The sequence below is a fragment of the Prunus persica genome, chromosome G8, assembly GCF_000346465.2.
Source record: "Prunus persica cultivar Lovell chromosome G8, Prunus_persica_NCBIv2, whole genome shotgun sequence".
NCBI classification, from domain to species: domain Eukaryota; kingdom Viridiplantae; phylum Streptophyta; class Magnoliopsida; order Rosales; family Rosaceae; genus Prunus; species Prunus persica.
The window spans coordinates 10,067,275-10,084,410 of NC_034016.1; the positions used below are offsets into that span (position 1 = coordinate 10,067,275).

A 17,136-nucleotide genomic window follows, 5' to 3' on the forward strand; every position below is an offset into this window, starting at 1 on the left:
TAGAGCTAAATGACTCAAAACTTGTAGCTTTAAAATATTGGCTTGCGTGATCAAACAACTCTTTCGATTAGCAAACCTAGCTATTAGGTTATCTAATTTAGCTCATTGTGATATTGTGAACGCCACGACATCTGTATGTGACAATCCAGACTTGGGCTTATATGCTGAATTAGTATTAGGCCACGTGATGTGGCTTTAATCTCATCCTTCAACAAAACTCGACATCTACTCCATCTTATATCCAATAGATTTTTTTATTATCTCTGCTTTTTTTTTTTCTCTCAAAGATTTCTCCTCCCTATATATTCTAGAATCATATATATATGGAGCAAAGTTTTTATATAGTAATTTTCCTATGGGTCATACCATAGTGAAAAAATATATGTTTGGCTTAAGATAAGTGGTCTCGGATTCGAAACCTCTAGGCATCTGAGAGCAGGGACAGACCGTCCCTTTGGTTAACATGGGCTATAGCACAGGTGGTTCTTCTTTTTTTTATATAGTATAAAATTACAAACCCAGCACACCTACCTCAAGTTCCAATCAATATAAATGGACCTTAGCTGTGCGTTGAGTTGGTAGAAACAACGCTCGTAAGGAGTCCTATTGAAATCAAGAAATATAGGCCTACCTGCCATCCCCACCAAAATAAATGAAGTTTTCCGAAAAAACCTATGGAAAACGGAATATCATAATAATGGTATATGTTCTTATCTCTTCCTTCTCCGAGCTTGAAACAATGAACTTTTTTGTTTTGAGAACAGAGAAACAATTAACCTTAAAAAACTTTAATTAAAAACCACATTTACCCATCAAATTTTTATTTAAATTAAAGCCACAACCCCTAGCGCAGCTTTAATATTGTAACTGTAACAACCCTGTCCTTAATTAATTTTTAATTATTAAATTACTAGAGAAAAAGACAATTTTGCCCCTAAAATAAATTATTAGGGAAAAAGTTAACTTTTTGAACGGGAAGGAATTTGAAAATTTCAATTGTACCGTTGCATAACCGTAAAAAGAAGTTTAGTGGCATAACCGTAAATATTTCAAAGTTCAGTTTAAAACCCAAATTTTCTCCTCCCGCCTCAGAAGCATCACAACCAGCCAACTTCTCTCCTCCACCACCGCCATCACACAACTCCGTTCTTGGCGGCACCAGTCCCATTAGAACCGCCTCACTCCCCTCTTCAATTTTCGACCGGTCCTAGTCTTGATCCACGGCATGGTGGCCGGAGAGCTCGTTTAGACGCCTCTTGCCACCAAATCTTTCGAATTTGGTATGCTTTTCTATCCTTTCAATGTGTTCTAGCTGCTGGTTGTGTTATTTTTGAGAAATTTATGTGTTTAATTGGTTGATTAAGCGATTGAAGGTTTGGCTAGTTTCGGCCTTCGATTCCGGCAACTTTTTGGGGTAGGCCCAAGAACAAAAGTGGTTCCAAATATGGTGTTTTACCTAGGGTAGGAAGCTTGGGCTTCAACCTTGAAATTTTACGGCCACCGAAATTTATCTAGACACCAACGCACTGCCAGGGGCGTGTGGCGGCACATGGGCAGGGTGGTGGTCCGACATTTTGTTCTAAAATTATCCTTATGTTGTCACGAGCGCTTAGGAATTCGCGGATCTCAATTCGGACAACATTTGAACCCCAAACGGATCTCGCATATTGTGCGATTTCTTGGTTTGATAAGTTTGAACCGTTGGATTGCAGTCAATTTCTTATATGTTGATCTATGTAATTCCAAGATTGTGTAGGATTTAATGGATTGTGAATTGAAGTCCCGGATACTTCGAAAAGGCCACCCTAGGGCTAGGTTTACAATAACCGTCCTATCGTGCGATCGAGACCAGACTCTCCGGACATATGTCCTAGGCATGTTAGAACCTCTGGGAACTCTCGGATCAGAATTTTTAGGTTGTGGACCCCACGGGGTCCCGGGTTGACTTTTTGGGACTTACAACTTTTGAGTCCCGAGGCACTTCTAGACCGTTCCAATAAGTGAAAAAGCTTACATAGGCTTGAGAATGACCTTCAATTCAATGCATGCACTTCTAGGAGCCCAATGCCAGGACTTTGGATAAAATAATGAGGATGAGCTCCATAGAATATGTTTAAGCTTTTAGAAAGTTCATGTGCGTGCGAGTGTTCAATTGGTTTATTTATGGTCTTAATTTCTTGATTTTATGTGAATTCAGGTTGAGTATTTAATTATATGTTGATTTATCACATGCTTATATATTCATATGGTTAATTATGTTGTAAGATTATTAATATAATATTTAAACGGTATGTTAATCAGAGATCAACATGGCTAACATACTAGCTAAGTGTTTAATATATGTATATTCAATAGTTGAAAAAGATGAATCATAGCACTTGGCTTTCATCAGATTGTGGCATACGAATGTATATATATTTTAAGTTTAGTTGAGAACAAGTTTATTGAAAGTTGATACAAAAGCCAGGTTATAGTTTTCAAACTCACCACGAGGGTGCCCCCTAGTTACTTTGAAATAGTTTGGTTATTTTGATAATGCCCCACGAGTTTCAGGGATGCCTGAACCGTGTGGTGCGAGGAATGCGGCTCAAATTGAAGTGTTATCTCTTAGACCTGCGAGGATTGCGGCTCGGATTGAAGTGGTATCTCTGAGACCTGCGAGGATTGCAGCTCAAATTAAAGTGTTATCTCTGAGATCTGCGAGGAATGCGGCTCGGTTAACTTTATGTTTCCGAGACCTGCGAAGATGTAATTGATGGTATTAAAGGAATTGATGGATCAGAAATGGGGTTACGCTTAGTGGAAAGAATTTAAGCTTTAAAACGCTTTTAAAATAAAATTAAGGAACTTCATACAGTTACTATCATTTTCTTAATCGATATATTTATGTCACAAGAGAAAGACGAATGTATGTATATATATATACATCATTAATTATTTATGAACGTTACATGAGTTCGATACAAGGGTATTCGGAGCTTGTTTATTTTATTTTATCTTATTTAAATCCGTTATGCTTTAATTTATCTTATTTTATTTTATTTAAGTTGTTTGCCTTTATCTTTTTAGTATTGGATATGGTATTAAATAGCTCCAGTATTTCTAGCATACTTTGCCTCACAAGTCTTAGAAATATCTGGATCGTGGGGGCGAGAATTGCGGATCAAGTTGACCAGATGTCTCCTGAGTCCAATGAGGATTACAGGGCAGGACGTGTCACTAATGGTGTCACGAGGAATAAATAGTTATGGCTTTCCAAGAGTGATTACTTGAATCTAAATGCTTTTATTCCTTTATTTAAATGTAGTTATTGTCATGTGAGTAATGCCAGGAAGCTTGGAACAGGAATAGAAGAACTACATGTGGCTTGATCCCTGGTTGAGGGTACATAGGCAGCCTAGAATTACTAGGCGCAACCGCGAGGCAAAAAGGATTGAGAAATGGTTCAGCGAAATTATTTTTGAATATGTTATTGTGTTCCTGTTGTTCTAAAAGTTAGAATCAGTTCCATGTGACAGAATGATTTACTTGAATTACTGAGCCCTGGGAGCAGAATGATATACTGTTGTTTTCTTGGATATAATTTAAAGCATGCTGGCAGTTGGGTTATATGTATATATATTTATACTTGTTTTACAGGTGAAAATTTTGGAGAATGTTCAATTTACAGGGGAGACTCTGCCGAATTTTCGGCAGAAATCAAACTTGAGATAAACTGTATTTGAATGGAAGGGCAAATAGGTCAATTGTGCCCGGCATCCGCCAAGTGTCGGACACGCATAGGGTTCTGCTCGAATTCCAAAGTGAAATTTGGGTCGGGTCCTATTAGTAACAATAACATCAAAAAGAATTTTGAGACAAAGAAACAAGTAATACATCAGCCCCAACAACAACAACAACAAAAGTAATGAATGTTATTTTTTTTTTTAGAGATAATAAATGTTGTCTTTTATCTCCTTATACTATTTAGAGCATCCACAATGGACTCCTTAAACCACCTCCTTAGACAAATTTTAGGGAGGAAATGAAAAAATACAACTCCAACCATGCTCCTTATCCACCTCCTAAAATAGGGAGACCTCTTGGAGCTCTTATATCTGAGGAGAGAGAAAGGACTCTTAGTGGCTCCCTATAATTTAATGCTATTTTATTTAATGAATATTTTAAACTTTTAATTAATGCTAACTATTTTTTATATTATTTTTTTAATAGAGATGGAACAATTAAAAAAGAGTTATAGCATTTATGACTTCCTAAACTAGAGAGCATGATTGGAGTTGAAATTTTAAAGAGAGCTCCTAAAATTTAATGGGCTTGGGCCGGACTAGGCCGAGCTTTAAAGAGGAGAGAGAAAATATCGGGCCGAGCTGGGTTTGTTTAGAAAATTCAAAGCCCAAGCCCGACCCATGAGCGGGGCTTGAGAAAGCCCATCGGGCCGGGCCGGGCTAAGCCCAACAGGCCTGGCCTAAACGGGCCCTACTTCATTCAAAAAAATCATAAACTTAATCATAAGGGCATTTTAGGCTAAATTTGAGATTAAACTCACTTAATTTCAATATTTTCACTTCAAACCAAATTTATAAAACACCCAATAAAGTCACACAACTTATAAGATTTTCCACAAAAATAGATCATAATACGTTCTAAGAAATAATTTTAAAAAGTAATAAGTATCAAAAAAATATTTTTTAAAAGGATGGTATGAATAAATACGCAAATATTTGGTGATGTGTTCAAGAAAAGCATGATTATATTTGGTGGTACGATTATGTTTTGTAGTATGATTATATTTGGTGATGTGATATGTTGTTCATCTTATTTATATATATAAATATAATTGTTCAATTAATAATTGACACAAATTAATGTGCTAATCATCCAATTATAAACTAGGAATGAGTAAAGAAAAGTAAATGAAATGAAACAAATTATATATGTGATTTAAGTGATATAATTCTAAACCTAAACTCTTATTTATACATAATTATATATGTATGCAGGTCTAACGGGCTGGGTTTTTGTGGGCGGGCCGGGCGGAGCTTTCTTATACTTAATCGGGCCGGGCAGGGCTTCAGACACCCAAGCCCAAGCCTAACTCGGCCCAAGCCTAGCCGGGCCATCTCAAAGCCCATAACGAGCCGGGCCGAGCTTTTTTTCGATGGGCTGGGCAGGCCCCCATCGGCCCATGAGTCCGCGGGCCAAATGATGAGGCCTACTCTTATGAATCAAAATTTGTTTCCCAAATTTGAATTTTTTTAAAGTTAAATGTTCAAGAAAATAAATTACGATGATATAAAATAAAATAAAATTAAGAAAAAATTAAACATAAAATTATTTTAGAGTTAAATTATTTTTAAACAATGAATAAAATTGAGTACGAGATATACATGAATAGTTCTATTTTAGATCAAAAAATTTGGGTTTGAGTTATCTAGCATTAGATATAGACTTAATAGGTTTATATGCAAGGTGAATTTAGCGCACCCCATTTTGAAATCCTGGGTCCGTCCCTGTCTAAGAGAGAGAGAGAGAGAGAGAGAGAGAGAGAGAGAGAGAGAGAGAGAGAGAGAGGTGTTGCTGGGTGGCTAAGCTAGGTTATGGCAAGGGGTGGGATGGGGCTGGGATCAGTGGGTGGAGGAGGACGGGTGAGGCTAGTTTTTGTTTTTAAAAAAAAAATTATACAAAGTTATTTTATTTTTAATTACTTTTAGTTTTCCATTTTATGTATTTAATTTTCATTTTACTTGAAATTACAAATTTACCATTATTATTAACGGAAAATTGGATACATTAACTATTTTGATAAGTTCAAGTGATGAATTATTTGCACATGGGGTGGTACCACAATACAAAAGTGGACCAAACTCTCACCCTCCCCCCAAAGTGCACTCAGGTTCGATTCACGTAGGAGACAATCTTGAGCCAATCCAATATAATACTTCCCCTCCCCTCCGAATAACAAAATAAAAAAGTGATAAATTGTCACTATGCAAAAAATACCTTAGGCAACAGAGGAGGAGTATTATATTGCGCAATAAGCAATAAGCGTCGTTTCTAAATTATCAATGTTGTCATTTCATGTATTGGGCATCAAATTTTACCAAGTTTGTCTTACACATCACCCATAGTATTTGTTAAGTTCCCATTACAACAGTCAACAAAAAAAATATATATATATATATATATATAAGCTGAATATCCCAAAAAAACTTCCAAAAGCCCAAAAAGAACACTACCAAAAATTCAATATGAACACTTCCAAAGAACTTCATTGATTTTTTAGTTCAAGAGGGTAAGTTCGACTAGGGTCATAGTTAAGGGGAAAAATGACACTTTACTTTTATGGCTTAATTGTACCAATGCCTCTTGAAATTTCGGTCAAATCCCACCTTACCCCCAAAACTTAAAATGACTCACTTTCATCCCTTGACCGAGGTTTAGTGACCCACTTTGTTCCCTATCATCAACTCCATCCAAAAGTATATTAACTTTGATGACGTGGCAAGCGGAGCCCACATCCACATAGATAAAAACACAATTAAATATTGGGTAAACTGTCGAAAACCCCCTGGACTATATCGACTATCGAAATGTCCCCCTTGGATTATTTTTTCAGCCATTTTAGCCTTCGAATTAAAAGAAATCACCAATTTCACCCCTGCCGTTAGTTTTTCACCAATTCCATCCAAATGCCCCTCAAAAACACCACGTGAACTACACGTGAGCCATCTAAGAAGGGTAATATCGTCATTCTATACCCTCAGCCCTCAGCCCCCTTTTATTCGAACGAAGCCTTAGTTTCAGACATGGAGATTCAATAGAAACCTTCACAGAACCCACCCTTGATAACAGAACGCAACCCTATTTGCAAGCGTTCCAACTTTCTCACGTCGCTGATCTTCATCAATTTCACAAAGAAGAGAAGAAATTGCAGTTGAAGATGGGACGCATAGGAACAGACGTGCAGCTTCTACTTAATCAAGTTCGACCACTTTTATTACGAAGGATGATATGGTGCGTATCTGCCGGTGTGAATTTGAGGCTGAAACGATTGTTTGCTAGTCTGATAAAAATGCAGGGAAGAGGTTATATGTGTGTTGTAAAGAGAAGTATGGTGGTAGCTGTGGTTAGAAGGCTTGGAAGGACCCAAAAATGTCTGAGTAGGCCAAACATGTCATATGTCGATTGTTGAGACGAATCAACTCATTAGAAAAGAAAAGAGCTGAAGACAAGAAGATTGTGCAAGAGCTAAGAGACAGAGAGAAAAAATTTTGAACGCTGCTGCTGAGTTGTTTGGTTATGATTCTGTTGTTGTTTGTTTTATTACTTAGCTTTTCATTTGGTTAAAGTAGGTTAGGTTTTGATTTGATTGAATGTAGAGTGGCCTTTTTGTGCCTTGTTTTGGCTTAACGAATGCAGTGGCATTTGGTTGAATGTAGTGGCCTTTTTGTGCTTTGTTTTGGCTCAACCAATGCAGTGGCATTTGGATTTGGTTCAATGTACATTTTGAGGTTAAATGTAGATTGCACAATTTCTGGATGAGTTTCCACCTGCATTGTGTGCAATGCATGAGCCATTCTCTTTCAAATTCTTCTCAATAATTTGAAATATCCTTGGCCCAACTCTTTGAGTCCATTTCACCTTCTTTTGTCTTGCAACTCTCAACATCAAATATGTTCTTATCCTTTCCACCATCGTGATTATTGGTTTATCTCTTGCCTCCAGAATTGCTGAATTGAAGCATTCACACAAATTGTTCAGCAGTATATCACACTTGGGCCCAGTAGTAAAATGTGACCTACTCCAATGAATTGCTGGCCTATCCTGAAGCCATGCATGAGCTAGGGCAGATATTTCCATAATATTGTCCATCTCAGCTTCCCACCAAGGAACTGTTGTACTTCTAGCAGCAGCCCATGGCCTCTGTTTAAGTGCCAAACTACCATGCACAGCAAGTTTGAAATTATTGTGCAGATTGATCAGTTCACAATTGTATATCATTTTGTACCCTTCTAGCTTATGATTTGGTTATGTTATTGAGTCAAACGTGTGCTTTTAATCCCTTTTCTGTTTATCATTCAGTTCATTGGGCCTTAGGTAGCAATGGTGTCTTTGGATAAGAAAAGATGCAAAATGGTGCAAAAACGAGCAGACTGGGTTAGCAACTCATTTCGGCCTTAACATCTTTCTCCGAACTTGGATTGGCCCAAATAATATGTAGTTGGAAAGATGGGAGTCTGAACTTCAAGATGGACTACTCAAATGCATCAGATAATGAAGTTGAGCCCAATTCGTGAGCCCATATACACACCAGGCTCAGGATTGCAGTTTCCAGTTGTTGAGCCTTGGATACTTTCTTTGAGCCTTGGATACTTTCTTTGAGCCATGTGACTCACCACAGCTTTCCTTGACTTTAGACCTGACATGTTGAGCAATTTAGGGAGGTGTGTCAGCTACTCAAGTGCAATTGGATACTTTCTTTGAGCCATGTGACTCACCACAGCTTTCCTTGACTTTAGACCTGACATGTTGAGCAATTTAGGGAGGTGTGTCAGCTACTCAAGTGCAAAGGACTCACTCCATTGACCAAGAATTCACTCCAGCCATCCTATATCACTTGATTCAGCCCAAAATCATGGGGGAGAACTCCAACAAGCCTTCCTTCCAGTTCCTACAAATTTGTTCTTTCTCTGCCATCACCAACCACCGAAACTCATCCCAAATCACCTCTTTAGTTGCCATACTCTAGACATGAGAAAGTTCTTGGAGTAGCATTAGACGTGGAGAAGCACCTGGAGAAGCCTTGGAAACCACAAGCAACTTCAGAATTGGGTTTCTCTACTCTTATTGCATTCAATATGTTTTCTCATTTTTGCTTAAGTTTCATTTCCATTATGAGTAGCTAAATTCATAACTAGGGCTATGATGTAACCTAACATGAATATTCTGGGTTTATAAGTTGAAGTTTTGAGTTTCAAGTTTGATTCATGATTCATATTCCTATTCTTTATGCTTATCAGTTAATATGCTTGTTTGGATGATTGATCACCATTAGAACTTGTATATTAGTTACCTTGGTTTGAATCAAGAGTAGACACCATGCTTTGATTTGAATTGAACTATGAATAAGAAAAGTATGTATGGACATTCGACAACAGGGATTAGATACATGCTTGGTTGTTTAAATTGTTCTTCTATGCTTAATGGGTTCCTAATGCTTAATTTAGATTAGACAACAAATGATCAAGTTAGGGAATTAGGAGCACAAGGTTAGGACCAGACACCATGGCCTAATCATACTTTAGCTAGAATCAATCTTTGAATCCGAATGAGACTTGTCACTTGACTCCTTATAACCCAGAATTGAATTGTTATGGTGAATCGAATGCCCTAGTCTCCCAATCTGTTTTCCAGCCTACAAAAGTACTCTTTGTTACATTTGTTCACTTTGCTTTTGTTTGAAATTTCGTTTTGCCTCATTTGTTCAACAATTACAATCACTCTTGCTTTAAATTCTATTTTAGACTTAACCTCCTACTTTCTTGAATTTGGTAATCTAAGTACATAACTAATTTTAACTTCTCAGTCCTCGTGGGTACGACCTCGTACTTGTCTTGCTATACTACTAATTGGCCCGTACAATTGCGAGTTAACATTTTAACAACAAATTTTGGCGCCGTTGCCGGGGACCGAATGAAAGTTCTTCCCTGGTTATGTGCCCAAGGCTACCCTATTCTTTTAGAAGTACTAATTAACTCAAATTATTTTCTGTTTCAGGTAGTTTATGTCTAGTAATCCTTTCCTTGAGGTCTTCATTCCAACGTTCGAGATCTTTGAACGCAGGGCCATCTTTGCAACCAAACCGGGTGATCTCTGAAATTCAGAATCGTCTAGAAAGAGAGTTAGCAACTGCAAAAGAGCAAGCCATTGCCACATTTGAAGGTCTTGCTATCCACACTGACCTCCCAGGGTCTTCACCTTCAAATTCGGAATCAAGTTCAGACCAAGAAGAAGAAGAGATGGCTGCCAATGAGTTCATGGGAGACCTTGATATCCCAACAATTCCAGCATCCCCTTCAAGCATCTTGCTGCCCACCGCAGCTCGAAACTATGAGCTTAAATCTTCTCATCTTAATATGCTCCCTTCTTTTTATGGTTTACCTAATGAAGATCCATTAACTCATATAAAGGATATTTTTAATGTTGTGAGCTCTTTTCCCTTGACAGGTGTGACGGAAGAGCAACTTCGAATGAGAGTGTTTCCTTACACTTTGAAAGATAAGGCGAAATATTGGTTGAATTCTTTGAAGCCTGGTTCACTCATGACTTGGGGAGCCATTCAAAAGAAGTTCTTGGAGAAATATTTCTCCACGCAAAAAACCGACATGCTTAGGGACAAGATCTTTCTATTTGCACAACAAGATGATGAGTCGTTTTGTGAAGCATGGGAGAGATTCAACGGGATGCTCAATCAATGTCCTCATCATGGGATTCCATTGAAGCTTCAGATGCGTATGTTTTATAAAGGACTAACCCCCTCTAGCCATAATATTGTCACTAATTTTGCAGGTGGTTCTTATAAGACTAAAACTCCAGAAGAAACATATGAACTCTTTGAGGAGATAACAATGGAGACCCAACACACCGATACAAGAGGTAAACGTATTGCTGGTGGTTCTAATGATTCTTCCAGTGTGCAGATTTCCAAATTGGAACAAAATCTAGATGCCCTCCTTGCATTGAACTCAAGAAACCCTTTGAAGGAAGTGTGTAGCATCTGTGAAACTCATGATAATCCTACCATTTCTTGTCCCTTTGGGGCTGCATATCCAGAATTTGTGCAAGAGCAAGCTAAGTTGGTGAATTCCTACAACCGAGGTCCAATAAATGACCCATATTCTCAAAGTTATAATCCAGGTTGGAGGAATCATCCAAACTTTTCATTGAGGAATACACAGAATCAAGCGAATCCCCCTTCACTCCAAAGGCCACAACAATCATCATCGTTGGAGGATAGAGTGAAGCAAATGGCAATCAACCAAAACAATTTCCAGCAAACAACACAAGCTGCCATCTCCAAGTTGGAAGTGCAATTGGGCCAGATAGCTACTGAAATAGCTCAAAGAGAACCTGGGAAATGGCCAAGTCAAACCGTGATCAATCCAAAAAAACCAAGAAGCCAAGGCCGTTCATGTGCTCAGATCAGGTAAGATTGTTGATAACAAAGTTGGTTCTGATCTATCAAATGATGTTGTGGTTGTAGAGGATGAAGATGAAGAGGAAACCACAGCTATGGAAGGAGAACAACCCAAAACGTCCCAATCTGCTCCTAAGGCCAAATCTGATTCTCAGGAACCCAATCCATTTCAATTGCATAAAAGAGATGACAAATTTGTGCCATCACATCTTCATCAAGATAGATACATCCCACCTCCTCCATATATTCCACCGATTCCATTTCCAGGCCGTTTGAAGAAAGCAAATCAAGATAAGGCTTTTAAAGAGATTTATGATATTTTGAGTAAAGTTAATATCAATTTGCCCTTGCTTGATGTTGTTAAACAGATTCCTGCATATGGAAAGTTCATCAAGCACTTGATGACTCACAAGCTCAATTTTACTCCAAGTGAAGAAGTAAAGCTCAACAAGAATGTGAGTGCTGTGTTGCAAAGGAAGCTTCCACCAAAACTAGAAGATCCTGGCAGCTTTAACATTCCCATTAACATCGGAGATAAGACGGTTGGAAGAGCCATGTTGGACTTGGGAGCAAGCATCAATGTAATGCCATATTCAGTTTATCACGCGCTTGGCTTAGAAGGGATAAAGAAAACCTCAATTCGTCTTGAACTAGCTGATCATTCTATCAAATATCCAAGAGGTATTGTAGAAGATATTTTAGTTCAAGTTAATACACTCATTCTTCCGGCTGATTTTGTAGTGATGGATATGGAGGATAACCCATATGTAGACCGTGTTGATCCCATTCTCCTCGGGCGACCGTTCATGGCCACTGCAGACACAATCATCAAAGTGAAAGATGGCACCCTCTCCATGACTGTTTTGGGTGAAACTGTTGAATTTAAAGTGTTTGATGCTCTGTCTCAACCTTCTATCACTCTTGATACTTGTTTTTCAATTGATGTTGTGGATCATGAGGTTTCTTCTAAAATTGTGCAGAAAAAGTCTAATGATGCTTTGGAAGCGGTCCTAACACAAGAAGAGGAAGATCTCTTTGAATCAGAGTTCCAAGAAGTGATGGCTGCCTTAGAAGTGTTTCAGCCATACCCACCATCCTTTAAGCCACCACTTGAGCCTCTTGTATCATCCTCCACAAAATTGGAGCCATCCATTATCACCCCACCAAAGCTAGAACTTAAACCTCTACCCAATCATCTTAAATATACTTATTTGGGTGCTAATGAAACTCTCCCTGTTATAATTGCTGCAAGTCTCACTTCACATGAAGAGGACAGCTTAATTGAAGTTCTGAAAGAACATAAAACAGCCCTTGGATGGACCATAGCAGACATCAAAGGAATTAGTCCAAGCATGTGCATGCACCGAATTTTAATGGAAGAAGACAGCAAACCATCTCGTGATGCACAAAGGAGGCTAAATCCCAATATGAAAGAGGTGGTTAGGGCTGAAGTTTTGAAGCTACTTGATGTGGGAATCATCTACCCAATTTCAGATTCTAAGTGGGTGAGTCCTGTGCAAGTGGTTCCAAAGAAGTTCGGAATCACCGTTGTAAAGAATGAGAAGAATGAGCTAGTTCCAACACGCACTATCACTGGTTGGAGAGTTTGCATTGATTATAGGAAGTTGAACACATCCACGAGAAAAGATCATTTTCCCTTGCCTTTTATTGATCAAATGCTTGACCGTTTATCTGGCCATGCTTACTACTATTTTCTTGATGGATTTTCAGGTTATAATCAAATTCCTATTGCTCCGGAAGACCAGGAGAAAACCACGTTCACATGCCCATTTGGTACATTTGCTTATAGAAGGATGCCATTTGGTTTGTGCAATGCTCCAGCAACTTTCCAAAGATGCATGATGGCAATCTTTTCTGATATGGTGGAACGATTCATGGAGGTATTTATGGATGATTTTTCAGTTTTTGGTTCATCTTTTGATGATTGTCTTCACCACTTGTCTCTAGTGCTTACAAGATGTTAGGAAACAAATCTGATTTTGAATTGGGAGAAGTGTCACTTCATGGTAAGACAAGGAATTGTGCTAGGCCATGTTGTTTCAAACAAGGGAATTCAAGTGGACAAAGCCAAGATAAATATCATCACAAATCTACCACCCCCTTCCTCTGTTAAAGGAGTTAGAAGCTTTCTGGGCCATGCCGGATTCTATAGAAGGTTCATAAAAAAAATTTCAAGCATTTCAAGACCATTGTGTAATCTCCTTGCTAAGGATGCTATTTTTGAGTTTGACGAGATTTATATGGAAGCCTTTACGACTTTGAAGAAAGAGATAACTTCAGCCCCTATTATCATAGCTCCAGATTGGTCTTTACCATTTGAAATAATGTGTGATGCCTCTGACTTTGCTATTGGTGCAGTTTTAGGTCAAAAGAAGAACAAGCTTCCCCATGTGATTCATTATGCGAGCCGGACCTTGAATGACGCCCAACTCAATTACTCCACAACAGAAAAGGAGTTGCTTGCTGTGGTTTTTGCTTTAGAAAAATTTCGTCCTTACCTTGTTGGTTCTAAAGTAATTGTTTATTCTGACCATGCTGCTCTTAGATACTTGCTCACTAAGAAGGACGCCAAACCTCGCTTGATCAGATGGATTCTCTTGCTGCAAGAGTTCGATTTGGAGATTCGAGACAAGAAGGGATGTGAAAATGTGGTGGCTGACCATTTGAGCAGAATTGTGGTTGAAGAGCAAGGAGAAGCTGTACTACCATTGAATGAGACTTTCCCAGATGAACAAATATATGTTGCCCAAGTCAAAGAGCCATGGTATGCTGATTTGTTAATTATCTTGCTTGTGGTGTTCTTAGAAATGATCTAACTTATCAGACAAAAAGAAGTTCTTTTCCATGGTGAAACATTATGTCTGGGATGAACCTTTCTTATTCAAGCATTACCCAGATCAACTCATTAGAAGATGTGTTCCAGAAGAAGAACAAGAAAGCATCTTTAGGCATAGCCACGAATTGGCTTGTGGAGGCCACTTTGGAGCCAAGAAAACAGCACTTAAAATTTTGCAATCAGGTTTCTTTTGGCCTACTCTATTCAAAGATGCATTTAATTTTTCTGTTAAGTGTGATAGGTGTCAAAGGATGGGAAACATAAGCCGCAGGAACGAACTGCCATTGAAGAACATACTCTTTGTGGAACTCTTCGATGTATGGGGTATTGATTTCATGGGACCATTCCCATCTTCCTTTGGTTATACCTACATACTTGTTGCTGTTGATTATGTGTCTAAATGGGTGGAAGCCATAGCCACCAAAACCAATGATCATAAGGTGGTCCTGAAGTTCTTGAGGGACAATATTTTCACAAGGTTTGGTACTCCAAGGGCTATCATTAGTGATGGAGGCAGCCACTTCTGCAACAAGCTATTTGACGCACTCATGAAGAAGTACAATATCACCCACCGAGTCTCTACACCATATCATCCTCAAACTTCTGGTCAAGTAGAAATAAGCAACAGAGAAATTAAGCAGATCCTAGAGAAGGTGGTGAATAGTACAAGGAAAGATTGGGCTGCCAAGCTCAATAATGCATTATGGGCTTATAGGACTGCATATAAGACTCCCATCGGAATGAGCCCTTATCGTCTTGTGTTTGGGAAAGCCTGTCACTTGCCAATGGAGCTTGAACACAATGCTTTTTGGGCCATCAAGAAGTTGAATTTTGATCTGGACAAGGCCGGCCATGTTAGAAAGTTTCAGCTCAATGAATTGGAAGAAATTCGACATGAGTCCTATGAGAATGCAAAGCTATACAAAGAACGTACCAAGAGTTACCATGACAGGAACATTCAACGGAAAGAATTCACCAAAGGTATGTCAGTTCTTTTGTTTAACTCACGTTTGCGTCTCTTTCCAGGAAAATTGAAGTCTAGGTGGCTTGGCCCATTCACCGTGGTCAATGTATCTCCCTATGGAGCTGTGGAGATTCAAAATCCTAAAGATGGCTCAACTTTCAAAGTAAATGGACAACGTTTAAAGCCATTCTATGAGGGAGTGTCAGTTGGAATTCAAACTGGTCATGTGGTGGATCATCTTCCCTTCGTACAATCAAGTTAGCTAATGGCATAATGTCTTGCCAAGACATTAACTAAGGCGCTTCTTGGGAGGCAACCCATGTGTTGAAGAATAAGGTGCTTGGTAGCGGTCGACCTAATCGCATCAAGAGGGAGTTTCTCTAATACTTTGTCTTAAACTTTCCCCTTATTATTCACATGTTCTCACTCATCTTTGTTATGCTTTAACATTGAGGACAATGTTCAATTCAGGTCTGGGGGGGAGGTTTTCAATTTTTGTTCATTTGTGTTTACAATTTTCATTCGCTTGTCACTTTTTTTTTTTATTTTAAAAAAAATTTATACAACCAATGCTATGGAGCTGCCATTGAGATTTTCATATCAGAAATTTTACACTTCACAAAGCTTTTGCTCTTAGAATTCTGGTGGCTAAAGTATCATGCTCAGATTCTTGAAGGAGAATAGTGGAGACTACCCTAGTGAGCTATTTCGAGCCTAATTGCTTTCTTGAGAGGGTTTAAAGTGTTTCTATTCCTCATCTCTACTTATTTTCTTCAATTCACTCTAAATGATCTCATTGTTCCATTTTGGTTGAATACTAAGGATGATTCTCTTTGCAGATATCAGGTGCGTGCTATCACCCATGAATGAACTCATTGAAGTGATGCTAGGCTCTGCGTGTATAACCATTTTCTGTGCTTTCTTTTCACCCTACCCATTCGTGTGTTCCATCAGCTCTCTTGCAGCCAAACACTACAAGCCTTTTTCTTCTATCACCCTCATAATTCCCCTAACTTTGTATCTCAATCAGAGATATTTAACCTATTATAGCCATACCGTATAGCTTAGAAATATACCAAGGTGTGCCAAGATAAAGTTTGAAGCAAGGAGGTTGCTGCCACATGCCCAAATGTAAATTGATGTGAATCTATGCAATAAAGTTAAAGAAGAAGTAGATCAAGTCAAAAAAAAAAAAAAAAAGATAAAGAGAAAGTGTTTCGATTTGATCTAAATGTGAAATATAAAGTCTATGCCAGATGATGCTATGAAGTTGCAGCCATACCATTCTAAATCAATGATACCTTGCAGATCAATGAAGAATGCAACCTTGGTATGTTCTTAAGTTAGTTGTGTTCCTTCCAATTCTTCCACTTCCCTTAACCTTAGCCTTTCATTACAACCTTGTGAAAGACCTAGCTGATCTTTGAGGATGTATTCATGGGTGCTGGTATGTATGTGTGTATCTCTACTCTTAGTATTTGATTCCCTTCATGAGATCTAACCAAATATTGTGCTTCTATTTCATATACTCACTTATGCTTGTTTGAGAGAATAAAACCATAGGTTCTGAGTGATTGAGTGCTAGATGTGAGAATTAGAGTTGAAGCATGTTCTTCCTTCAAGATTTGAGTATGTTTACTTTGAAGCCGTGTGCCTTTGAGCTATAGCTTCCACTTTACACACCTATTGATCATCTATCTTGGTAACTCTATGGTGTTGGATGCATGATTAAAGTTTTCTTTCATTAGTTGTTTTCAAAGTTAGTTTTCTAACCTTTTGGTGTTAGAGAGTCAGTAAAGCGTTTGTGGGTATCGTTTCTGTTAAACCCTCAGGAGACACAACTCTTCCGATTAGGGATGCCGAGAGGTTTAAAGGCTTGTTGCATATGCACATTGCAATCGAGTTACCTACAGAAGTGGTTTAGTTAACTTCTTGTTTTGTTTTCAACTTTATTCTCTTTTGTTTTGCTCGAGGACTAGCAAAATCTAGGTCTGGGGGTATTTGATCAGTTCACAATTGTATATCATTTTGTACCCTTCTAGCTTATGATTTGGTTATGTTATTGAGTCAAACGTGTGCTTTTAATCCCTTTTCTGTTTATCATTCAGTTCATTGGGC

At 38.4% G+C, this 17,136-nt stretch overlaps 2 protein-coding genes across 2 annotated transcripts; both read left to right on the forward strand.

Annotated features, from left to right (window-relative positions):
- LOC109950846 lies at positions 9,122-11,210 on the forward strand. The gene is made up of 2 exons (XM_020570988.1): positions 9,122-9,134; positions 9,778-11,210. Exons 1-2 carry the CDS (start codon positions 9,122-9,124, stop codon positions 11,208-11,210), a joined length of 1,446 nt encoding a protein of 481 aa, XP_020426577.1.
- LOC109950847 lies at positions 11,106-14,034 on the forward strand. Its single transcript, XM_020570989.1, has 2 exons — positions 11,106-13,098; positions 13,183-14,034. The coding sequence occupies exons 1-2, from the start codon at positions 11,293-11,295 to the stop codon at positions 14,032-14,034; spliced, it is 2,658 nt and encodes an 885-aa protein (XP_020426578.1). The 5' UTR covers positions 11,106-11,292.

Bases quoted from the DNA above. Each gene is read 5' to 3' on its own strand.
- LOC109950847 (XM_020570989.1), top strand. From the start codon at position 11,293: ATGGAAGGAGAACAACCCAAAACGTCCCAATCTGCTCCTAAGGCCAAA. The intron at 13,099-13,182 runs GTATTTATGGAT...ACAAGATGTTAG, and splicing joins TGGTGGAACGATTCATGGAG to GAAACAAATCTGATTTTGAA.